Source organism: Sphaerodactylus townsendi, linkage group LG10 (genome assembly GCF_021028975.2).
Source record: "Sphaerodactylus townsendi isolate TG3544 linkage group LG10, MPM_Stown_v2.3, whole genome shotgun sequence".
NCBI lineage: Eukaryota > Metazoa > Chordata > Lepidosauria > Squamata > Sphaerodactylidae > Sphaerodactylus > Sphaerodactylus townsendi.
In genome coordinates this window covers 39,176,312-39,201,982 of record NC_059434.1, presented here as the reverse complement: position 1 = coordinate 39,201,982, position 25,671 = coordinate 39,176,312, and the positions used below count along the sequence as shown (strand labels likewise).

At 40.6% G+C, this 25,671-nt stretch overlaps 1 protein-coding gene across 1 annotated transcript in view; it reads right to left on the bottom strand.

Moving 5' to 3' along the window:
* DDX60 (DExD/H-box helicase 60) overlaps nt 1–25,671 on the bottom strand; it is a 114,780-nt gene that overhangs the window by 1,298 nt on the left and 87,811 nt on the right. The window contains exons 33-35 of the mRNA XM_048508734.1: nt 9,731–9,873; nt 7,559–7,710; nt 7,125–7,184 (exon numbers count right to left, since the gene is read on the bottom strand). Coding sequence (XP_048364691.1) covers nt 7,125–7,184; nt 7,559–7,710; nt 9,731–9,873 — 355 coding nt within the window. The remainder of the gene's footprint in view (nt 1–7,124; nt 7,185–7,558; nt 7,711–9,730; nt 9,874–25,671) is intronic.

Genomic DNA, 25,671 nt, shown 5'->3' with positions numbered 1-25,671 from the left:
AGGGTTTCCGGGCTGTATGGCCATGTTCTAGCAGCATTCTCTCCTGACGTTTCGCCTGCATCTGTGGCTGGCATCTTCAGAGGATCTGAAAGCCTTCGACAATACATTGAACATCTCTACGGGGAGAAATTGTTCCAAGACACACGGAAAATGATCCTCTGAAGATGCCAGCCACAGATGCAGGCGAAACGTCAGGAGAGAATGCTGCTAGAACACGGCCATACAGCCCGGAAACCACACAGCACCCAAGTGATTCTGGCCGTGAAAGCCTTCGACAATACCTACTATATGATTATCTATTTGCATTCAAATTAATAAAACATGAGACTTTGCTTCTTAAGATTGATATAGGTTAATTGATTTGGGGGATAAGTCTAAGGCGGATATAGGCTAATTGATTTGGGGGATAAGTCTAAGGCTGTTGGACCAATTTATCTCCTGACAACAGGCACCTTGTGAGGTAGATGGAACGGAAAACAATGGCTTCCAAGCAAAACATTGGTCTGGAATGGTATCTGCTGGAACCAGACCTCCTTTTTATGCTCTTTGGCCATGCACGGAAAAAATCCAAAGAAATCCAGGCAAGAAACACCTTCTGTGACTGACCAAAGAGCAGTATTGTCTCTAGCTTAGAATACTTTTGGTCATTCTTTTTGCCCCCACTTCTACCCTCTACCCTCTATAGATTGTTGCAAACTATATTAGGAGTGTAGCAGCCTAGCAAAAATGCAATGTAAAATTGATTGAAGACATCGGCCAAATAGGAAAGCTCCGGCAAGTTCTCCTACTTGTCTCTTCAAGATATCTTCCCCCCAACCCTAACCCTCTCTCCTGTTGCCCTGGAAACCAGCCAAAGGGCAAGAAAAGGGGACCAAAAGACTGTTCCTTCCAGAGCAGTCCAGGAAAGAGCAGGCACCTTTGCTAGCCCAGAAGAACCTACTTAGAAGCCCAGCAGAGCACAAGTTTCTCTGGAACCAGCAGAGAGGAGTAGCAGCAGTGGGAAGAAGACTTGGCCAGGAAGAGCAGAGTGACCTGCTGGTGTTCATTTTGGAGGGTTTTCTCAAAGCCACAGCTTTTAAAACAGTGTATTTTAACAGGGGTTATCTCTTTTTCTCCTTGTAAGGCTCCTGTGAGCTAAGGCTGCTGAATCTGGAAGGTGGGGCTTAACAGGGGTTAACAGAGTTCATCTCTTGTTACTCCTTTGTCCTAAGAGGTGGGGCTTTTGTCCTGAGAGGTGGGGCTTTAGTTCAGTCCTCTGGAACCAGCAGAGAGGAGAAGCAGCAGTGGGAAGAAGACTTTGGCCAGGAAGAGCAGAGTGGACCTGCTGGTGTCTTTCATTCCTTTGAGGGCTTTTCTCTCAAAGCCACAGCTTTGTAAAAAAACAGTGTATTTTGTGAACAGGGCTATCTCTCTTTTTCTCCTTCTTAAGGCTCCTGTTAGCTAAGGCTGCTGGAATCTGGAAGGTGGGGCTTAACAGGGCTTAACAGTAGTTCATCTCTTTGTTCCTCTTTGTCCTAAGTGAGGTGGGCTTTAGTTCAGTCTCTGGAACCATGTGGCAATTTTAATTTAATTTTTTTTGTTTTTTAATTAATAAGCAGCGACATATTTTGACAGGATAGTACGCCGCAGATAGCTCCAGGGGCACTGACTAAAAGCTTAATATTTAAATACATCTAAAACAAATCAGATATGAAGGCAGAAAGCCAGTGGGAGGGGGGAGGAGGGGGGCTTTCCAGTGTTTTGCACTGAGTGTCACATGTATGACTATCTGCCACTAGGACAGAAGTCGGGTGTGCCCCTCGCTGTAATGAGCTCCTGGCAACTCAAGGAACGCGGTGCTCTCTCTTGAAGCCAAGGTGGCAGACCTGAGAAGCTGGAAAGAGGCAGAGAGGGTGACAGATCGAGGGCTTTCAGGGGCTTAACAGCCGGGTCCCACTTCCCAAGCAGTGACATCTCTCTCAGATGTCATGGAGAATGAAGCTAGTCTTGGGGACGGAGGGTGCCAGTCTGAGGTGGGGGAAGATGTCTCCCTTTAGATGGGGATCCCTTCCTTAACTGGTGATCAGCTATCCTCTCAAGCAAGATCTGAGGATACCCCCTCGGGGAGGTGGGGGGCTCCCTTGTAGTGGGTGATCTCGATCATTAGAAATGTAGAGAGTTGGGTTTGTGGGAGGAGGCGCGGATGACCGCGATGGGCGGACTCTTGCCTGCCTGGTGCGTAAGGTTGGGTGGATGTCACGCCTCGCTCTAGATAGGGCTTTTAGACAGTGCTGGGGTGGAGTCAGCAGTTGTGGTCCACATCAAGGCACCAATCCACATTGGGAAATGCAGCCGGGAGGTTCCTGGAAGTTTTCAAATTTAGGCTGCTATGGAAACAGGTTGGAAGTCCAGGACCTCCAAGGTGGTGATTCCTCCGAAATGCTACCCGCTCCTAAATTTGCAGAAGGCGAGCATAGGCAAGTGCTTGAGATACAGGGTCTCAAATGCGCGGGATGAGAAGGTGGTGTAAGGCAGAGGGTTTCAGGATTTTGTCAGGAACTGGGGAACCTTTTGGGACAAGGCAGGCCTGTACAAACGGGATGGGCTTCATCTTAAATCCAAAGAGGGAAAATCCAGGCATTTAAGTTGGTGCTCAACATTAAAAGGTGGTGGCAGAACAGCTTTTTAAACTGATCACTGGGGAAAGCCGACAGGAGCTGAGGCGTGACTTCCCGGGTCTCGGAATTACAGTATCTCCAAGCGGAGGATGCAGACAGAGAGAGGGAGGGTTTTTCTTCTAAATCAACCACATACAAGCTGGTGAACACATAGCAATGTGCATGTGCCAAGGGATAGTGTCTACAAAAAAGACTTGAGGGTGAAAGCAATATAAATCCCAGTGTTAAGGACAGAGACAGGGTATACAGGTGTCTCTATGCTAAATATGGTAGAAGCATCTCAATCGTAAAATGGGGGGAGCTAGAGTACTGAGAGTTTCTTTTGAAGGAGGACTTTGATATAGTGGGCATTACAGAGACATGGTGGAAATGAGGGAGAACCAGTGGGATGCTGTTATACCAGGCTACCAGGCTCTATAGGAAGGGATATTAGACAGGGCGCATTGGAGGTGGAGTTGCTCCTTTACATCAAAGAGAGAGCATAGTATCACATAAAATAGACAATGCAGTGGGGAGCTGGTTCCCCTACAGAATCACTGTGGGATATCAATACCAGGTGTGAAGGACAGCCTTTCTAATATTAGGAATATATTATCGCCCCAGACCAAAGTGCACAAGAGGATTCTGAGATGGAAAAAAAGAAATTGGGCCAACAAAAACAAAAATGTAGTGGTAATGGGTGTGATTTTAACTATCCCCATATAAACTGGAGAAATGCATGTTCAGGCCCAAGTAGGTAAGGAGAGAGCATTCCTGATATGCTTAAATGACTGGTGGCTTAGAGCAGATGGCTGTGGAAACCAACCAGGGGAGAGGTGATCCTAGATCTAATTCTATGTGGGACCCAGGGACCTGGTGCAGGAAGTCAGTGTTGTTGTTGGAGCCGATAGGGAACAGCCACCACAATGCTGTCAGATTCAGTATCTCAGCATGCGAAAACAAGTGGCAACTACTAATGTAGTTACATTTGCCTTCACAGAAAGGGTGAAATTTCTCAAAGCATGAGGGGATAGTGCGCGAGGGGAAGCTGGAAAGGGAAAACTTCAAGAGAGTCAAAACTGTCCACAGGATGCTTGGAGGTTATTTAAAAAAACACAGTTATAAAAAAGCTCAGCTTGAATGTGTGTTCCACATGGGTTAGAAAAGGCAGCACCCAGTCCAAAAAAGAAAGCCACCATGGTTAACAAGAGAGGTTGAGGAAATGATCAGAAAAAAGAAAATGTCTTTTAGAAAATGGAAGTCCAGTTTGACTGATGAAGAATATGCGAGAGGGAAATCACAAAATGGTGGGCAAAAGAGAAGCAAGTTAGCTGTAAGGGAGGCAAAGGGATTATGAGGGAACGACATGGCTGCGTAACATCAAGACCAGCAACAAACAGTTCTTCAAGCACATCAAAAAGCAGGAAGCCAGCAAGGGAAGCGGTAGGCCCGTTAGGATGACAAAGGAACAACGGGTGTGCTAAAAGATGGCTGGGCGATTGTAGAGAAGCTGAATGCGAATTCTTTGCATCTGTCTTCACCTAAGAGGAGGTGAGGAACATCTTCTGCACCTGAACCAAGCTTCTTAGGAGGCTTAATCCGAGGAACTAGCTTAAGATAGTGGAAGATAAGGAAGAAGTTCTGGCAGCCATTGATAAACTAAATGTTACTAAATCCCTCTGGCCCAGATTGTATTCACCTAAGAGTTCTTAAAGAGCTCAAGCATGAAATTGCTGATCTTTTCACTTTAATATGCACCTTATCTTCTGAAATCAGGCTCCATCCCTGAAGACTGGAAGATGGTATTGCTACCGTCACACTAATCTTTAAGAAAGGATCTAGGGGGGACTCCGGGAAATTACAGGCCAGTCAGCTCTGACATCTGTTCCTGGTAAATTAGTAGAATCTATCATTAAAGATAAAATTATAAAACATGTAGAAAAGCAAGACCTGCTGAGAAAGAGCCAGCATGGCTTTTGCAGAGGCAAAATCCCATGTCCCGCAAACCCACTAGAGTTCTTTGAGGGTGTAAACAGGCATGTGGACAGGGGTGAACCGGTGGACATTGTCTACTTGGATTTCCAAAAGGCTTTTGACAAAGTTCCTCACCAGAGACTGTGAGAAAACTCAGCAATGAAGGAATAAGAGGGGAAGTCCTCCTATGGATTAAAAACTGGTTGAGAAACAGGAAACAAAGAGTGGGTGTAGCCGGGAAATTCTCACAATGGAGAGATGTCGGGAGTGAACCCCCAAGGATCCGCTTTTGGGACCCTTCAGTGCTCTTTAACCTATTCATAAATGACCTGGAAGTAGGGGTGGGTAGCGCAGTGGCTAAGCTTGCAGATGATACCAAATTATGTAGGGTGGTGAGAACCACAAAGGATCAAGTAAGAGCTCCAAGCGGACCTTGATAAATTAGGGTGAGTGGGCTCAGAAATGGCAAATGCAGTTCACCGTAGCAAAATGTAAAGTGGATGCACATAGGGGCAAAAAAATCCAAACTTCACATACATGCCTACAGGGGTCAGTGCTATCAGTCACAGACCAGGAAAGGGATTTAGGGCGCCTTAGTTGATAGTTCCATGGGAATGTCAACTCAATGCATGGCAGCTGTGAAAAAGGCAAACTCTCTATGCTGGGGATCATTAGAAAAGGAATTGATAATAAAACCGCAAAGATTGTCATGCCCTTTATATAAAGCAGTGGTGCTAATCAAGATTCTGAGTATCTTTCAGGTCCAGTTCTGGTCACCGCATCTCAAAAAAGCGATATTGAGGAGATTGAAAAAGCGCAGAGAAGGGCAAATAAGGATGATTGAGGGACTGGAGCACCTTCCCTATGAGGAGAGGCTGCAGCGCTTGGGACTCTTTAGTTTGGAGAGGAGGCGGCTGAGGGGGGATAAGGATTGAAGTCGACAAAATTATGCATGGGGTAGAAAATGTGGACAGAGAGAAATTTTTCTCTCTTTCTCACAATACTAGAACCAGGGGGCATTCATTGAAAATGCTGGGGGGAAGAATTAGGACTAATAAAAGGAAACGCTTCTTCACGCAACGTGTGATTGGTGTTTGGAATATGCTGCCACAGGAGGTGGTGATGGCCACTAACCTGGATAGCTTTAAAAGGGGCTTGGACAGATTTATGGAGGAGAAGTCGATTTATGGCTACCAATCTTGATCCTCCTTGATCTGAGATTGCAAATGCCTTAACAGACCAGGTGATCGGGAGCAACAGCCACAGAAGGCCATTGCGTTCACATCGTACATGTGAGCTCCCAAAGGCACCTGGTGGGCCACTGCAAGTAGCAGAGAGCTGGACTAGATGGACTTTGGTCTGATCCAGCTGGCTTGTTCTTATGTTCTTATGTTCTTAAGTTAAAGCAAGTTTAAAAGCTGCGTGAGGATTAAATGTAAAGCCCAATTGCCAGCCTTACAAATGAGATTCAAATGTTACTTAATTTGTTTTAAATGTTCCCTGTGTCCTTAGAAGGGCCATGAGAAAATCAAAAAGCCAGAAAAAACATGCTTCAGCTTTTCTGCTCTATTTGAATTGCAGTATTTTTTAAAATGAGAAATATCAAAAAGCTGATATTTTTCAGTTTTTTCAGTTTAGCATATTTAAATGCACGACTCTACTTCTGACTAGTTCCCTTGTTTTCGCAAAAGTTCCACTTTTTGAAATCAAGTTATTCTGGACTTCAGGGCAACTTTTTATTGACATATTATGGTAAACTCAATAGCTTCATGGTCACTGTTCCCAACTGGTGCAACATTTACTTCTCACACAGGTCTTGAGCCCTGCTCAGAACCAAATTTGGAGTTGCTAAACATCTAGATAAGTCTGTGCAACTACTCCAACAGACAGTCATTTATGATCTCTAGAAAGTGTGTTTCTATGACATTCAAGCATACATTTGCCCAGTCACCAAAAGGGCAGCTGAAGTCACCCAGTATTACAATATTATCCCTTTTGGTCATCTCCCTTATTTCCTTCTTCTTGTGAGATCTGCCTCCTGGTTTTTGACTGGGTTGGAAATGTAACACTTTTACGGCAACTGAGATTGTGAAGTCAATAACTATAATGCCAGCTCCAGTTTCTTTTTTGACAAACTAGAATTCAGGCTCTGTTTTCCAAATTATGTCTTCTGATTTGATAATTCTGTTAGTCTGGCTTCAACTCTTGGTAAATCTTGATCAAATACTTCAACTATGTTATGGGTGGTAATGTCAAAAAGAGAATTAGAATAATTTTCACAGACCTATGTCACCTGGATTCCTCACTGTTTGGGTATCACAATGAATGCCTGCGGTGGTGGGTGGTTTGGCAGAACTGATTTTAATTATTAAAACTAACAATGAATTTTAAACAATAGGGATAGGAAACAATTATTTCTTGAAGTGTGGCAAAATCAAGATGCTGACATTTTATCTTGTTCTAGAGGGAATCAACAACTTCATTGTAAGTCCAGTATTGCTATACTTTACATACCTGATTGCTTTAACAGCAAGGGCAAAGTCTCTCAGCAAATAGTAAGCGTCTCCATGCAGGCTTTAAAAAAAGTTGCAAAGGTAAGTTTTATATACTTTTTGTTGTTCAGTTAATACATATATGATTGAACTGGCATTAACATTATTATTCAACAAAAATATTTTAAAACATGTTTTGGTAAAAAAGTTTTTGCCTTTAACAAAATTTCAATTGGAGCTGTGAGTAAAAAATGGAGGAAAGAAATCAAAATGCCATCTCTTCAGAACCCATATGCATTCACTGTGAGCCTCTGAATCTTGGACATATAACAGTTGTGTCTGTAAAGACACTAATATCTTACTGAAACATGGCTGTTAAACATGAGTAAAGATGATATTCGTTGTATGTACTCCTAGCCTCTTGATTACAAATAGTGATGGAAGCTAATCACCTACCTGTTATCCTGTGCCATTGCTTTTAAAGATCCATGTTTGTAGAAATCAAGCACATATGCATTAAGTGGCATAATTCTTCCTTGATTATCATACTTCTCTGAACAGAACAGTGGAATGTTTGCAGCTGTAATACCTATTGTACGCAATAGGACCTACCAGAAATAACACAAGCAATGGGCTACTTTATACTTGGCAATTAACTGTGCAAGTTATTTTGTTATATTGCAATCAGTCTCTTGTAGGAACAAAAAAAAAACCACCCCGGTCAACTAGTGTGAGCATAAGGATGACATTATTCCAACATCAAGCTTCTGAATAAACAATGTTTCGAAGTGGTGACATGGCATGGATGTCTGCTGTTGGGGTATTCCTAAAGTCAATATTTGATTTCTAGCTTTGGGAGTGGGGAGAAGGGGTTTATCAACAATTAGGGCCCTAAGAGTATGTTACTAAATATATGATCAAGCAATATGCTGAAAATTAATAATGAATTATTCAAATACACGGTAACAAGAATATTATTTGCAGCAAGTGAAAAGCAAGAATATTATTTAAAGCAAGTGGAGACCAGACAAATGCCCAACTCTAGAAGAATGGAAAAACAAATTTGCAGAATATGGTGTTAGGGCAAGTTTAACATCCTGTAGGGATGTCAGGAAAAATGGAATGCCTTTTAAACATATATAGCAGGAGGCTCAGCAATGAAAGTAAAAAGGGAAAAATTTAAGAAAGAAATGTTTTAAACAAAGCATATGTAGATTAAAATAAGTTTAACAGCCTCATCTGGGGGGGGGGGGAGAGGGAAACAAAATAAATTGGAGGAGCGGCATGACCTTGCATCAGCACATTTGCCCCCTCCACCATGTAAGAAGCAGCTTACTGGTGGTGGGAGCGGATGCGCAGGTGTCCAGTCTCCCTGGAACTCAGGGCCACTGCTGAGCAATGCCACTGTAGGGGGTGGGGCTGAGGGCCCAGAGCAGGGCACCCCAGCTCTTGGACTTACACCATCCAAAAGGGTGCCATAAGTCCATTTAGGCCTGTGGAAGGCTTTTGGGTGGTTTTTTAAACGTTTTCCCTGCCTTCCTGTGCCATTTGAAAGCTCTCGGGAGGAGGGCAGCACAGCAGCTGTGCTATCCCCGGCCACTTCAGGCTGCTCAAACCCAATCCAAAAGGGAGGTGTAAATAGGCTTATGGAGCTGGTGTGCAGCTATGCCATCATGTTTGCCACTCTGCATGCTTATGGGGGGAAAACTGGGAGGTGGGCAGGCACCACAAAACTCAGCAGTATCCAACCTGGAAATTCCTGCCCCCTGAAGAGCTGTGCTGGACTAAACCTAGCTGTCAGCATCAGTGGGGGGAGACTAGAGGCATTCCCAGAGGCAGAACTGACATTAGTCGGATTCCAGCCAGGTTTTCAAACCAGGAATGCCCACCTAGGGGCCTAAAACTTCTACCACACAAAAGGATGGTGTAATTCCACTGAGCCGTATGGAGGGCTTTCAAGGTGGCCGGGTTTTTGTTGTTGTTGTTGCCTGCCCTCGCTGCCTGAAAGCCCTCTGGAGGCTGCGCAGCGGCGGCAGCATCCCCAACCGCCCAAACCCTGCCCAAGTTATTACGAAAGCACTATAATGAAACCTAGTAAAGAAATAAATCACTAGAAATTTTTATGTGGTAAGTTCTGTATATAGATATCAACATTACTGATTGTTCCTATATGTTGTAATAATAAATTCTTTTTCGAAATGCAATTAAGTAGAATAAAACTTATAGGATTTATTTACTACTATTCAGTGAGCAAAAACTTAAGCTATTGTGTCCATAGGTGCTCCACTTGTAGCTACACATAATAATTCAAACAAGATTATACACAGTATCTTCATGTTGTCCTAATATGATTACTGGTAAGTTTTTTTCTGTATATTCTTTTATATGTTTGCCCCAAAGAAATAGGAGGTTCCCTAGAGTATTCACCAAATGCCTTTATTCTCTCTTGTCTTGATGCCTACTTTACATGGAAAGAATGAGATCTGAGAAGCATCTTTGAGAAAAGGTTCAATAACACACAAATACAACATGATCTTCAGTTCATCAGCTTTTTGTTCATTAAGGTTTTATCTCAAGCATATTTTTAAAAATGGAATATAAATATTTAAATAACTACTTTTGACTTAAACTGTTGACAGTCCTTGCATTCAGTAAATCAAGTTCTGTATTTCCTGAAAGGCACACAAAGGGTGAAACAGCTGTCCTTTCTTCACTGCAGTTCATGAGGTGAGATGCAAGCTGAGACTCAAGCTGTTCTGTATCTGAAAAATCTAAAAATGATTTCAAACTGTGGGTCTGTGGATGAGGACACAACATTACTCAGACAACTGGAAAAACGAATATGTGATTTTTGTCAGAAGTCTACATATTTTCAATTCTATGTGATTTTGTGTGGCTCTTCTTGGAATCTGAGGCTTGTATATGTGAGGCCATGTTCAAAACTGACTGTATGGCCCTTTCCGTATGGTGAAGGCTCAGGGACTGCTTGCATGGTAGTGTGCGAGCAGCCCCAAAGATCTGCCGACCCGGAGAGGCAGCTCCACATGGAGCTGCCTCTGGGTCGTCCCCTCCACTGACCTTCCTGTCCAGCATTGCTCTGGAGGGCTGGAAGGACACACCCATTCTGCCCTCCGACCTCCAGGGGTCGGAGGGCAGTGTGGGTGTGTCCCTCCAGAGCAGTACTGGAGGGGAAGGTCAGTGGAGGGGACAGGGAAAGCGGCGTCTTCCTGGCGGTGCTCTTCACACTGCGCCAGTGGGAAGATGCTGTTTTTCAAAAACCTCGCTCAATGCAGCAGCGCCTCCTGTGTAAACAGCACCCCAGGGATTGTGTTTTCAGCATCCCTAGGGCACTGTTATTTGCCCGTGCGGATACAGGATATGGCAGAGAAGAAAGATCTTAGCCATGAAATCTGAGCAGAACCATGCTTTGTAAACTAATTTTTGGGTTAATTTCTGGCCATACTCAATTAAAACATCTGGCATGGCAAATATGTGGAAGGCGTGCTTGACATATGGAAGGATTTCTTCCAGTCAGAGTAGATAATACTGAAATAGGTGCTCAAAGGCCAGTTAACTCCAGCTAATGGAATCAAGTGAGCCAAAAAGAAGCTAAAGGCAAAAAACTTTGAATATAAACTCACGAACATGATAAAAAGGATGAGGGTTAACAATCGGACACCACTGAAAAACATGCAGATCTCTTTCAGGTAAATGAAATGTAAACATACTGAGTTTTGAAAGCTGGTATTCTTGTTCCATATCAGCCATTGTAGAAACTATCTGTAGAAACTTCCCCAAGTTTTCTTGTATTCATGCAGTTGTAGTCATTCTTGTATTCTGCAGTTGTAGTCATGCAAAGCAGCAGCTTTGGGAGAAAATTATGGCAGGTTGATGAGAAGTGGTGACACAGCCACTGGTTCCATGGCTGTACACCAAACAGGCACTTAGCTAGAAAGTGGCCAGTGGAGTCTAGCGCAGGGAATCTACCAGTGATGTGTTCTACTAGTCACTCAGTAGCTGCATGCCTCCACAGTGCAGCAGTGGCAGCCCTTGCCTATCAGTACCGTCTTGCTGCACTCCTTCAGAAGAGCCCTCTGCTCCTGCATAGTGTGTTACAACCAGTGATCAGGTGCATTGCTTATCTGGCAGAGGTGTTCAGAATCAAAAACCAGAGATCTCAAGCAGCTGTTCTGTTGTAATATTTTGCTCCTAAATCTGTGTAACCTTACCCCTTTTGTTCTTTTAATCTATGGACCTGTTTGTCATCAGTTGTATGAGGTTGTTTTATGGGTCAATTTACAGCAATATTAAATATTATTATTTAGTTTTGTTTAATATCACAGCTGATTGTTGGACTTTCTTTACAATTTGAGGATGTTGTGATGTATCGGCATAGTATTTGTGTGGACCCCAACAGGGCTGACTTCTAAATCTGACCAACATTGATTTTGTCAATTTGAAGATGTTTCAAGTATCGCCCTAGTTTTCGGTACGGTGTCCAGGGTGCATATTACCACTGGATGACCTCAGCTGGTTTGTGCCATAATAGCTGAACCTCGATTTTCAAATCGTGGTATTTAATGACCTTATTGTTAGTATTCAGTAGTTAAGAACATAAGAACATAAGAACTAGCCTGCTGGATCAGACCAGAGTCCATCTAGTCCAGCACTCTGCTACTCGCAGTGGCCCACCAGGTGCCCTTGGGAGCTCACATGCAGGATGTGAAAGCAATGGCCTTCTGCTGCTGCTGCTCCCGAGCACCTGGTCTGCTAAGGCATTAGCAATCTGAGATCAAGGAGGATCAAGATTGGTAGCCATAGATTGACTTCTCCTCCATAAATCTGTCCAAGCCCTTTTTAAAGCTATCCAGGTTAGTGGCCATCACCACCTCCTGTGGCATATTCAACACCAATCACATCGCTATGGAAGAAGTGTTTTATTAGTCCTAATTTTCCCCCCAGCATTTTCTAAATGAATGCCCCTGGTTCTAGTGTATTAGAGAAAGAGAGAGAAAAATGTCTCTGTCAACATTTTCTACCCCATGCATAATTTTTTATAGACTTCAATCATATCCCCTCAGACGCCTCTCCAAACTACAAAGAGTCCCAAACGCTGCAGCTCTCCTCATAAGGGAAGGTGCTCCAACTCTTCAATCATCCTCGGGCGGTTCTTCTCTGCATCTCTTTTCTATCTCTTCATATCCTTTTGAGATGTGGGCGACTCAGAACTGAACATTAGTACTCCAGGCAAGCGGTCGCATTCATCGCTTTTATATAAGGGCATGACAATCTTTGCAGTTTTATTATCAATTCCTTTCCTAATTATCCCCAGCATAGAGTTTGCCTTTTTCACCGCTGCCATGCATTGAGTTGACATTCCCATGGAACTATCAACTAAGACGCCCAAATCCCTTTCCTGGTCTGTGACTGATAGCACTGACCCCTGTAGCGTGTATGTGAAGTTTGGATTTTTTGCCGGGATTTCTTGGATAATCGGTTTGCCACTGAGTTACTAAATAAAATAACATGAGCAGAATCTCACGAGAAGCCATTTTTAAGAACCAGATCCCACAAAGGTTATAGTTATTTGAACCACATCTGAAAATGAGTGTTCACAAAGATATACTTAAATCAGTGTCACAGAATTTTCAGTGTGGGTGGCAAATTACCATTCAGATAAAACCTAAGAATCCAAGGTCCCACCTCTACCTCCTCTATAATAGTTTAACACAATCCATTTCAGGCTGGCAAAGAAATAAACATCTTCTCTACAGCCCAACAGTTAGCAATATCATTTCAGGGTAAGTGATACCGAGAGACCACTTGTCAAGTATTGATCAAAAATACATGAACTAATGCTGCCCATAGACTTCTTATGTTGTGGGGAGCAAATTTGATCCCCCTCCTTCCTTGTTTTTTTTAAAAAAATAAAATATAATTCCCAGAAGCCACTCAACCAGATAACAGAACAAAAATGGTGATTGGAGGGTACAAGGAAAAGCCTGCCAGGAAAATTGGAGGAGGTTGGTATCATGCAAGTCTGGGAGGACACTGTTATGGGTGGGGAAAAGTAGAAGGAAGAGAGGGGGAAAAACGAAGGAGGCACTGTGCACACATTCACTTCACCTTCCCTGCAAAATGTGTGTATGTGTGTGTGTGTGGGGGGGGGGAGGTAGGGTTTTTCCTTCATCTGGAAAATGTGGAGCTTCCACTTTGAAAAGTAAAGTCACTTCAAAGCAGTTGCAGAAGGGAAAATCTAACCTGAATCATATATCAAAGCGGTTGTGCAATTAAAAATCTGATCTGAAGCAAATGGCTGCTTGAAGCAGGGAAAATATCGTTGCATAATGGGCCCTTGTATCCAAAGCAACAGGAACAATAATGGAAAATTACATAGTTTTTTACCTGGATTTGAGATATCACAAAAACTTTGCTTGCTTGAAACATTAGCCAGGGTCACTTGTTCTGTCTCCTTCCCCAGACTTATGTCTGTAAAGCCTTCATATCCTCTTTCTCCTCCAGAAGCCATGGCAGATTTATGGCTTTTGACACTAGCCGCTGGAGCTTCTTTTCACACACCTTTCATCTACTAAGCATAGATATGTATCATTCTATTTTGTTCTCTATATGTAGCCATAATCATAAATGTTGCATGTAAAAACACATTACTATTGTGTGCAAGATAGAATCACTGCATCATGTTATTTTCTCTGATTCTGCAAATGGCAATTGACAATCATAAAACGGACTGTGTTCTTGACAAATTAATCATAAGCATCTGCACTAAAATTGCTTGCAATTCTGCATTCCTCCAGAGAACAGCTCCTTGCTTTCCTAATACCTAGAAATATTTTGCTCATGCCAGCAGCATGTATGACAAAAATATTACTTACTCAAACATATTTGTCTCTTACAGACTCAGTAAAAATGTCTTTACTGCTATCTGAAAAACCACAGTGGACTGGATTCGCACATTATGCTATCTGTTCGGTGTGAAACTTTGAAGATATTGCTCTCATCCACATAAACAGCATTCAGGATTTCCAACACATCCCAACTCCGAAAGATCAGGTTCTTAATCATTGTTGGAAGTGAAGGACTTTATGCTGTTTCCTGACTCAGGGACAGAGGGGTACTTATCAGTGAGTCAGATAGCTAGAGGGGGTCAAGACTCTGGACATCTTTCTCTACCACTCTGACACTATCCCTTTAATGTGTAGATTGCTATTCTCAGGAAACTTCCTTCCTTCCTGCTTCTTCGCCTCTCTTCACTCTTCTTACACATTTTCCATCTTGCACCATGTGTGCAAAGAGATGCAAACAGCATCTCTCACCATTCAGTTAGACTGATTAGAATAGAGAACCCATTTCTTCACTTTTCTATTGAGAATGGAGTTCACTAATAAAGACTCCTCTTATTAATTCAGGAACCTTAATGAATCTGACTCTAAGTTTTCTTTTGTTGCCAGGCACACACACGCTCTATTGCTCGCATGTAAGCTCTTGCTGTAGCTTCTTTTGCCATTGCGGGCGGGTTTGCTTGTGATGCAAAGGTATCTCTCACCAGAGAGAATGACCAACGCTCACAACAGATTTACAAAACAATCCGACTCTCCAACCAGCACTGCAACCAGCGGCCAGCCTGCACACACGCACTTCACTTTGCCATGCGCTCTGGTTTCTGTAGTAGCAGGGGTGTAGCTAGGGTAAATGGAGCCCGGGGTAAAATCTGAGTTTCTATGCTTCACCCATATGTAAGCAGCGGCCCTCCCCACCACGGCACTTTTCAAACAACATTTCTTTTTTGCACCAGGTCATCTCAAAGTCATCATCGCATTATAGAACATGCCCCAACACCCAAATCTGAACATCAATTCCTAGGGTCCCTAGTTTAAACAACATTGAAAGTGATGCTATTTTTTTGAAGCGGGAATCCACCCTGGAAACAGCATCACTTTATAGTGTTGTTTTAAACTACAGAGCCCAGATTCTCCTTTTAAATCCACCTTAAGGGATACTCTGGGCTCCCTAGTTTGAAAACAACATTGAAAGTGATGCTGTTTCAGAGTAGATTCCCATCCCAAACATGCATCATTTTCAATGTTGGTTATTGTGGGTTTTCTGGGGTGATGGAGTTGTAGTTCTGCATATTCTTGTTGTTACATGTACCACTCTAGCAAAAAATCTGTGGTTTGAATCTTCAGAGGTGTGTCACAGAGAGAAGTCTGTTATACACTGTGTCCAGACTTCTGTTATAACAGACTTCTCTCTGTGATAACCCTCTGAAGATGCCAGCCACAGATGCAGGCAAAACGGTAGGAACAAGATCTACCAGACCATGGCCACACAGCCTGTAAAACCCACAACAACCAGTTGAATCTGGCTATGAAAGCCTTCAAGAATACTTCTCAATATTTTTTAAATCTAGGGAGCCTTAGATTCTTTCCCTTTAAATCCACTCCAAAGGGGTGGATTTTAAAGAGAGAACCTGGGGAAAATTTGAGGGTGCCTGTCAGGGGAGCAAATGTTTAAGCTTTCAATAGTACCAAACTTTTTAGGCTATCTTCAGGAGACTCTCCTTGATGAAACCACTTCAGGTTTAGTGAAGTTTGTTCCAGGGAAGCTCCAAAGTTATGGGACCTCGTGCTGGCAGGCCACATTCACCATTAAATTCCCATTGGAAACAAATGGGGGGATGGGCACTCCCTTAAATCCATATAACTTTGGACCCCCCTGGAACCAACTCCTTCTTCACCAAACCTGGTTGACTTCTCCTGATGAAACTACCTGTTTAGTAGTTTGTCTGTGGAAGCCCAAAGTTATGGACCCTCAGCCACATCTACCATTAGCTCCCATTGAACACTGGGGATACACCTTTAGTCCATAATCTGACCTCTGAATTAACCTTTCACTAAAACTCCTGCGGTAATCTTCAGGAGACTCTCTCCTGATGAAAACCACCCAGGCTTCTAGTGAAGTTTGGTTCAGGGAAGCCCAAAGTTATGGACCCTCAAAAGCAAGTAGCCCCATTTACTATTAGCTCCCCATTGGAAACAATGGAGTATGGGTCACTCCCTTATTTGGGGTCCATAACTTTGGATTCCCCTGAACTGTCCTTTCATTTCGAAACTCCTGGGTGGTAATTCTTCAGTGAGACTCTCTCCTGATGAAACCAATTCCAGGTTTAGCGAAGTTTTGGTTCTGTGGAAGCTCCAAAGTTATGAACCCTCAAAAAGGGTAGCCCCATTTTACTATCATTAGCCTCCCATTGGAAACAATGGAGTATGGGGTCACCCATTTTGGGGGTCCATAACTTTGGACCCCCTGAACCAAACTTCACCAAACTTGGCTGGTATCATCAGGAGAGTCACCTAACAATACTCTGAAATTTTGGTGCCGCTAGCCTAAAAACTGCGTCCCCTGCAGGCCAAGCAAAATGGAAAAAAAAACTCAGAAAAAATAGAAAAGCCATTTACAAACGAACTCTGCAATTTTTTGCTCCCACCATTACGCAGGTGGCGCCCGGGGCACTTGTCCCCGGATGTCCCTGCTATGGAAGCATGCCTCTGTGTGTAGTAGCGCCATATTCATTTCTATTTTTAGTAAACTTCTCTCTGGAACGATTCCCTCAATCCACCCCCTCTCCTCCCATGCCTTAACTATCGTATACACTGAGCAAAAAATCCTGCGACTTGCCTGATTTCATTGACTGGCAGGATGCCAGGACGCTTTCAATTTTGTTTCCCTGACTTCCTGGAGAGACCAAATGGAAATCTGTCGTTTCTTCCTTCAGGCACTGTATTCATTCAGCCACAAAGAGGAGGTCCTTCCGTTAGCCACGGACAAGTTGAGACTTCTAGGTTCAGCAGCTGTCTGCCTCTCGGTTTCGCTTTCTATTTCCGCTAACTTGGAAACGAGAGAGAAATAAGTTTCGTTTCTGGGAGCGCTTCTCCCAACGCTCTGATAAAAAAAGAAGCGCACATTCGGAAAGGCAAGCTAGAATAAAGGATTTGAGGAACATACTGTTGTGATATTAAAGCAATGTTATTGTATAACTGGTTATTGATATTGTTTATATTTTACATTTTCTGGAAATTTCCCCCAGCCATTCACCCCCTCAGGCACCACCCACAAATCTCCAGGAATTTCCTAGTCCAGTGTTGGCAACACCATGAACAGACCTGCCATGAACCCTTCCACAGTTTTATTAAAGCATGCTTTGCTTGCCACTTCTGAACCATAAGAACCCATGAATGTGGGATCCAAACCCCCAATTCCAGAACAAAGGCAGAGTTTAGCTAAGAAACTTAAAGCCCTGAACCCATAGCTGAGAAAAAAGAAGATTTCCAGCTGTAACAAGAGGGGTGAAGACTTAGTGGATAGGACTGCTAAATCCAGGTTGTGAAATTCCTGGAGAATTGGGGGTTTGGCTGGGGTGGATTGGAGGAACTTTCACAGCATAGAATTATCCATACAATGCTGCTGTTTTCTCCACAGGAACAGATCACTGTAGTAGTCTGGAGATCACTTGTAATTCCGGAGATGATGCACTAAAAAAAATAACAGGATTGCCGATTGGAAACAATGGGGACGCTGAACGGTCCATATGAAACAATAGGAACCAGGAATGTCAATTGCTCTGCATGGGCTCCAATGAATACACCACAAAAAGGGTGGTAAAGAAAATATGAAATGGATTTCAATAGAGGTCTCTGATCCCAAATAGACTACCCCTAAACTGGAATGATAGCCCTCATAGTGGAGTGACAGTCTGGCAAACAGAATCTGTGCTCCGGGACTAGAATGACATGTTGCAGATTGACAGCCTCAGGGAATAGACTCTGTGCTCTGAAACTGGAATGACAGCTCCTGGGAACAGAATCTGTAATCTGGCCCTGGAATGACAGCCACCACAGTACAGTGACATTCTATTCCCAGGGGCTGTCATTCCAGTCTGGGGCCTGTTATGCCAATGCCAGAACACAGATTATGTTCTCTGGGTTTGTTATTGCTGTTCCAGATCACAGATGGTGCTCCCCAGGGCTGTCATTCCAATTCCATAGCACAGATATCTGCTCCCTGGGACTGTCCTGCCAGTGTGAAACCTGTCATTCCAATCCCAGAGCACAGATTTCATTCTCTGGGTCTGTCACTCCACTGTGGGGGACTAATGGTTCAGTTTAAATGTCTGTATGGGCCCAGAGACCTTTGTTGAAATCCATTAGTTTTTTTTCTTTGCTATCCTTTTTGTACTACTGTTTGCTACTCTTTTTGTACTGTAATATATTTTAATGGAGTCCATGCATGTTAATTGGCATCCCAGCCCCTTCAATTGTTTCCGGTGGCAAGCTGCAGCTTACCTTCAGTTGCTCAGTGAGGATCCTCGTGCTGTAATTGCAGCAGCTATCAAAGTCAATGTGTTAAATATCTACACAGCCCATTAAAGGCCAATTAGAAGCTTTTCTGGGCAAAAGACCCACCTAGCCCCACGCTCCCTTTCTCTGAGCACTTGGTGAGCACTAGTAAATATGTTGATGGACACCGTGCTGGGGACCCCTCATCTGGCCAATGGAAACTCAGAGCAGTTCAGAAAAGAAGCCCACAGAGGTGTTTTCCCCACAGCATATTTATAACGAGTTGCCATGGTCACAAATGAACCCATTTTCCTTTCATCCATTCTCATGTGTGCCGTTTATGTGTTCAGGATGCAATTTAAGCCCATGGAAAAAAATTAGGTTGTTTTCAATCCCTTGCATGAAAATGCTTCTCTCTTTTTTAATTTGTTTTTATAAAGCATGCATAGCTTCAAAGGTATAGAAAGGAATCCACGCAGCTATACCAGTTTTTCCACAATCCGGTTGGCTGCACCTGCGTAGCTTCACACGTTCAACATAAAATTTTAAAAAAGGAAAAGGGACTTTTTTGCAATGGCTAGGCAATAATGAATGTGTTACCGAAGATTTATGAGTGAAAAGGCAGTCATACCTGCTGCCATGGGGAGAAAATGTGTTTGGGGGACCTGTACAAGTACTCATAGAAACAGCCTACAACGTTGCCTGCCTGTTGTGTTCATGTGGGAGCAACTGCAAGCTGGGATTTTGCAAAAAGATTGCTAGTTCAACAATTTTTGAAAAACCCACATTGAGAGGAATATAATGCACTTAAGTCATTTTGAGGAAGATACCTGTGTGTTCTTCTCCAAAATGCTATTCACAACGTCTCCAGAATGCTAATTTATAACGTTATATTTGTGCTGTTCAGAATCCATCAGAGATAATTTTCCAAAGAAACCTCATCACCTGCTATATGCCAAAACTCAGTGCTGCAAGAGCAAGGCTAGATATCCATGGGTATCAGTTTCTTCCTCGCCATCCCTGAGAAAACTGGGTGGTTTCTACTTCTAAACTGATCAGCTAGTCACTCTGTAGATTCAGCTGGCATCATTTGTTTCTGTGGGTTAGGTAATAGTTTTGTATACTTTTACTTGATAATTTGCTGAAGGTAGTGCAGTGCCCTGGTGTGCTAAATAAACCTGAATCTAATTGGTGTGAGGATGGTTGGTCCTGCTGTCACTAGAATTCTAAAAAGAACCTGCAGAACCATGGTCAGAAAGCAGAGTTGATTTTTAGTGCCACACAAAAGCAACAGTTCTTCCTTCCTTGTTCAATCATTCCCTGCAAAGGTATTCAGATGTAGTCTTCATTTACCTGTCATAGCAAATAGCCATTTAAAGGCTATCTCCTCATTAATTTTTCAAATATCCCTTTAAACCAATATAAAACTGTGGACATTGCTAACAACAAAGTCCTACATAATTGTGTACTGTGTTAAGAAATATTTTCCTATATCTGTCTGGAATCCACTGTTAATGAATTGTGTTACTTCAAATTCCAATACTGTGAGACAGGCTGAAGGGAAAATAGTCATGATTTTATTATCTACAGCACATTCTCTTCTTCTGGAAAAAAATCAGAACCACCTTCTTTGATTAAGCTGGTTAGGGGAGTTTGGGCAACTGTTTTTACAGCATCATATTCAAAATGGCAGTAATATAAATCTGATAAGTTTGAAGAATAATATGTTTTATTTATTGTTTATTGGAATACAAGATTTCAGGATAATATTCAACCATTTGTTGGTTTTTGATTTTGTTATGAAGAATAAAGCTCACAGAGATAAACCCTTTAATTATAAAGTAGATTGTAAGGATTATTTTGTAGACTATGGGAATATAACATTGTTCTTTATTTGTTTTTCATTCTATATTACTTATGTTTATAATCTAAGTTATTCTCTTATTTCCTTACTATCCTTCCTATACTTTCTTTTCTAACTAATCTTCTCCTTACGGCTTGAAAAAGTTTTCGATTTCTTTCTTCGTCTTTTTTTTATGCTATCCTTCTTTACTTTCTTGTTTACATAATCACCATCGAACCACTAAATAAATTTTGTATAAGTTTGACCACTCCGTTATACTAAATTACTACTACTTGAAATGTTATATAAATTTTTGTCAATTAATGTCAATGGTATGAATAGTCCCAACAAAAGAAAGAAGGTTTTCAACTATTTAAAACATTTAGGACAAGATTTGGTGTGTGTACAAGAAACACACATAAGGGGAAAAGACCGGAAATACCTAGAATGTAAAAAAATTAGGTCAGTTATTTGTGTCATCGACTGAGAAGAAGAAAAAAGGAGTGGCAATATATATTAAGGAGGATTTAAGACCTAAATTGATTGTTCAAGACAACAGAGGAAGATATGTGGGGGTGGAGGTAACGATGAATGAAGCCAAAATTTTTCTAATAGGAATATACGCACCCAATGAAAGAAAATCAACTTTCTTTAAAGAATTGGCAGACACATTAACACAATATATGTATGATAAGATCGTTATAATGGGCGACTTCAATGGCATAGTCAATAATAAGTTAGATAGAAAAGGAAAAACAGGTACAAATGGGAAAACATTACCAAAGTCATTTTTCGAGTTGGTGGAAAATTTAAAAATAAAAGACATTTGGAGAGAGAAAAAACAAACTGAAAAGGACTATACATTCTACTCAAACTGACACCATAGCCACACCAGAATTGATATGGTCTGGGCTCCAGGCCTACTTCTATCATCAACAACCAAAATAAAAATATTGCCACGATCAATTTCGGATCATAACCCAATTAGTTAGAATGTAATGAAAAAAGAGAAAAAAGTAAGAAATTATGTAATTAAGAATTGGATGCTGCAAAATAAGGAAATAGTAAAAAAATGAAGAAAAATTAAAAGATTTTTTTCAAATAAACAATAACTCAATAGGGGACTTCAGAACCATATGGGATGCAAGCAAAGAATTTACAAGGGGTATTTTCTTAGAACAAGAGATAAGAATTAAGAAAAAATAAAGAAGAAGAGATACAGTTAACTAAAAAATTGAAAGAACTTGAGAAAAGGTTAATTAGAAAACCAACAAGCAGAATAACTAGGAAAAAAATCTTTGAAATAAAGCAAAAACTAGACAGACAAAATCAAATAGAGGTAGAAAAACAGCTGAAGTTCATAAAACAGAAAGAGTTTGAATGGGCAAATAGGCCAGGAAAATGGCTATCGGCTAGATTAAGAAAAGAAAGGGACTCAAGAACGATAACAAAAATAAAAAAGGTGCAGAAACAATAACCGACCGAAAAAAAATTGAAAAAAATTTCATAGACTTCTATGCAAAACTCTACAAAGAAGAAGGAAAATCAGAACAAAAAATAGAAAACTATTTAAATAACTGTGAAATACCATTAATTAGTAAGGACAAGTTAGAAGAGTTAAATAAAATTATAACAGGAGAAGAGATAATATCGGTGATTGACTCCTTAGATTCCAACAAAGCCCCAGGACCGGATGGAATTACGGCCAAATTCTATAAAGAAATGAAACAAATAATACTCCCAAGTCTAGTTAAGGTATATGATGAAGTTATGGAAGGAAAAGGGATCCCTAAAACATGGGAAGAAGCGTTCATATCGCTAATACCCAAAAAAACAAGAGGAATTATTAGAAGTCTCAGAATACAGACCTATTTCACTCCTGAACGTCGACTACAAAATTTTCGCAAAGATCTTAGCAAATAGATTAAAAGAAAATTTCTTAAAAACTTTCATTAGTGTGGACCAAGTAGGGTTCATGGCTGGTAGAAACAGCAGAGACAACATAAGAACAGTGCTGGATCTAATAGAATATTTAGAGAATAAACCGGGGGAAAAATCTGCCCTAATTTTTCTAGACGCAGAAAAAGCGTTCGATAATGTGAGTTGGCAGTTCATAGAGAAGGTATTAGAAAAAGTAGGTATTCAAAATCAATTCAAAACAGCAATAAAAACAATATACAAGAATCAATTTGCCTCATTAATAATAAATGGAAACCAATTACAAAAATTTAACATTAATAAAGGAACCAGACAGGGATGTCCCCTTTCACCCCTGTTATTTATTTTGCAGTTAGAAATATTAGGGAAAAAAATAACTCAAGACAAAACATGGGAGGGAATAAGAGTTAAAAAGTATAGCTACAAATACAAAGTATTTGCTGACGATGTAGTGTTGTTTATAAAAGATCCAATAGACAACATAAAAGGAGTACAACAAAAATTGGAAGAATTCGGTAGAGTATCAGGATTCAAAATAAATAAGATGAAAACAAAAATCCTAACTAAAAACCTAACACCGAAAGAGAGACTAATTTTACAAGAAAATTCAGGATACAAAATAGAAAAACAGGTAAAATACCTTGGAATAACACTTGAAAATAATAACAAATTTTTATTTGAAAACAACTACCAGAAAACCTGGAATGAAATAGGAAAAGAAATAGAAAAATGGAAAAAGCTACAAATGTCATTCCTAGGTAGGATAACCATAATAAAAAGCAATATCATTCCAAAGATAATGTACCTTTTCCAGAATGTATCGGTTTTGTTGACTGCCAAAACAATAAACAAATGGAAACAGCAGCTAGTAAATTTCGTCTGGAATGGCAAAAAGCCAAGAATAAAATATAAGAACATGATAGACGAAAAAAACAGAGGGGGGCTGAGACTACCAGACATACAATTATATTATGAAACCAATCTACTGGTGTGGCTAACGGATTGGATATTACTAAAAAATAAAAAAAATACTAAACCTTGAAGGTTACTACCTAACAGAGGGATGGCATAAAGCCTTATGGCCCTCCCAAAAAGGGAAAAATACCAAAAATTTCACAAACCATACAATAAGGAAAATACTGATGAAAAATTGGCTGAAAAACAAAAATATTATATATAACAGAACGCCAAATTGGGTCTCAAGAGCAGAATCACTCCAAATAAAGGAATACTATTCAGAGGGGAACTGGCCCACTTATAAAGAAACATTGAAGTGGGAAAATAATAAAGTCCAACTAAGAACTAGAGAAAAGATTCCAAATAGAGACACATACTGCCAATGGTTTTCTTACCAACAATTAACTGAGATCTATAAAAAAGATTTGGAAAACTATGGGTTTCAAAAAAACCCAAACGAATTTGACGATATTATTGGTAAAGGAAGTAAAAAAATAATTAGGAGAATCTATAAATTCCTATTGAAATTGAAAACTGAACAAGAAGTGGTGAAAGATACAATGATTAAATGGGCTAGAGACATAGGAAGAAATATCTCTCTTGAGGAATGGGAAAATATTTGGAGAAGAAATAATAAATTCACGCTTTCAATGAATGTGAAGGAAAATTTTATAAAAATATTTTATAAAAACAGGTGGTATTACACACCAGAATGGCTATCGAAAATGAATAAACAAACAGAGGGAACTTGTTGGAAATGTAGGAAAAAGAAAGGGACGCTAATCCACATGTGGTGGAAATGCAATAAAATAAAAAAATGGGACAAAATAGCTAAAGTAATGGGGAAAATACTAAAAACTAAGATCAAAATGAAGCCAGAACTTTTTTTGTTGGGACTGATTAAGGAAAATAAAATCTTAAAGCACGAAAATTTATTTCTTTACATGATAACTGCGGCTAGACTAGTAATAGCCAAGCTTTGGAAGAAGAAAGAAGTCCCTACAGTGGCAAAGTGGGAAGAAAAACTACAAGAAATGATGTCATTGGACAAACTAACCTGGAGGCTGAAGGACAAACCAGAGAAATTTGAAGAAACATGGAAACCTTACTTATTATGATAAGGGTTAGAATCAGCCTAATATTATAGAAACAAACGAATAAGAATTAATATTGATACCCTTTCCCATAGAGTTAATAAAAATGGTTTTTTTCAATAAAACAATAACAAGATAGTTATTACTCTTAAGAAAGACAAGAGAATGTATATCAATGAGGAAATACTAATTTTCTAAAAGTACTAGTAAAAAAACAGTATAAATAGTTTGCAACAATCTTTATTGAGAGATTAAGATTTTTTGTTTAACATGATTCTATAAGGGAAAAAAAGCTTAACAATAAAGGATAAGATAGAAGTAATGCAGAAAGATTAAGAAAAATGTTAGAAATTACTTTAATTTTTCACCTCTTCATAAAGGTTGCAGCTAAAATGAAATTGTTTTAACTAAGTGACAATTGTAAAACTATGATTGTTGTATGTATGTGTGTGTTTGTGATGATTTTTGTTACTATGTGAATAAACAATAAACTTTATTATAAAAAATAATTATTATTGAAAGATAAAGAGTTAAAATAATATGATTAATATTGGTTAATATTGGTTCAGCATCTTGTGGCTCTGGACTATAGTTCTGTTATTTTGGGTTCAGAATTACTTGAACCCAATCCATGTGTTTCTATTTAAGAAGATAATTGATTAAAATCAAATGATTAGCAACTAAGATGTGCTGACTCACTGAAGAAAGAACAAAGATTAAACATGGAAGCAAAGAAAAATGTGCTTAATGCTCCCAACTATATTTACATGAATATATGTTAGATTCGAGGGCAATAAGGTAAAGAAAATGAAGAAGCCCAATAATTGTTGATTGGAGCTCAATTTATCTGTGATCTGCAGAGACCATGTCAAAGTCTGAATGTTACATACTGATTTGAAGTAAAAAGTTGAATGCTTGGGTATAGGTTATTAACAGTGTAATTTTGCAAGTGTTTATACTTTGTCCAGTTTTGTTTTGTAACTTTTTGCCAGTTGTTTAAAAGCTAGCACAACGTTGTCATTCTCATCTTCACAAAGTTCACCCAGAGAAGTCCTAAAAGTTGAAACAAAGCAAAACCACAATAAATATGATAGACTTTATACACACACGCGCGCACACACACACACACACACAGTGGTGGATTCCCATTTTTAACAACCAGTTAACCCCTGTCCACCCCCCCACCCCCACGGTGGTCACCTGGCTGGCTCATGGACTCCTGTGCAGCACAGGAGTCCTCACCTCAGCCCCCAGCCAGCCGGGCGACCACTTCGGGGAGGGAGGAAGGCAGTGGTGGGATTACCGGTTCAGCAAACTAACTGAAAATTTAGCTACCAGTTCTACCAAACTAGTCCGAACTGGCTGAACCCCACCTTTGTGTAT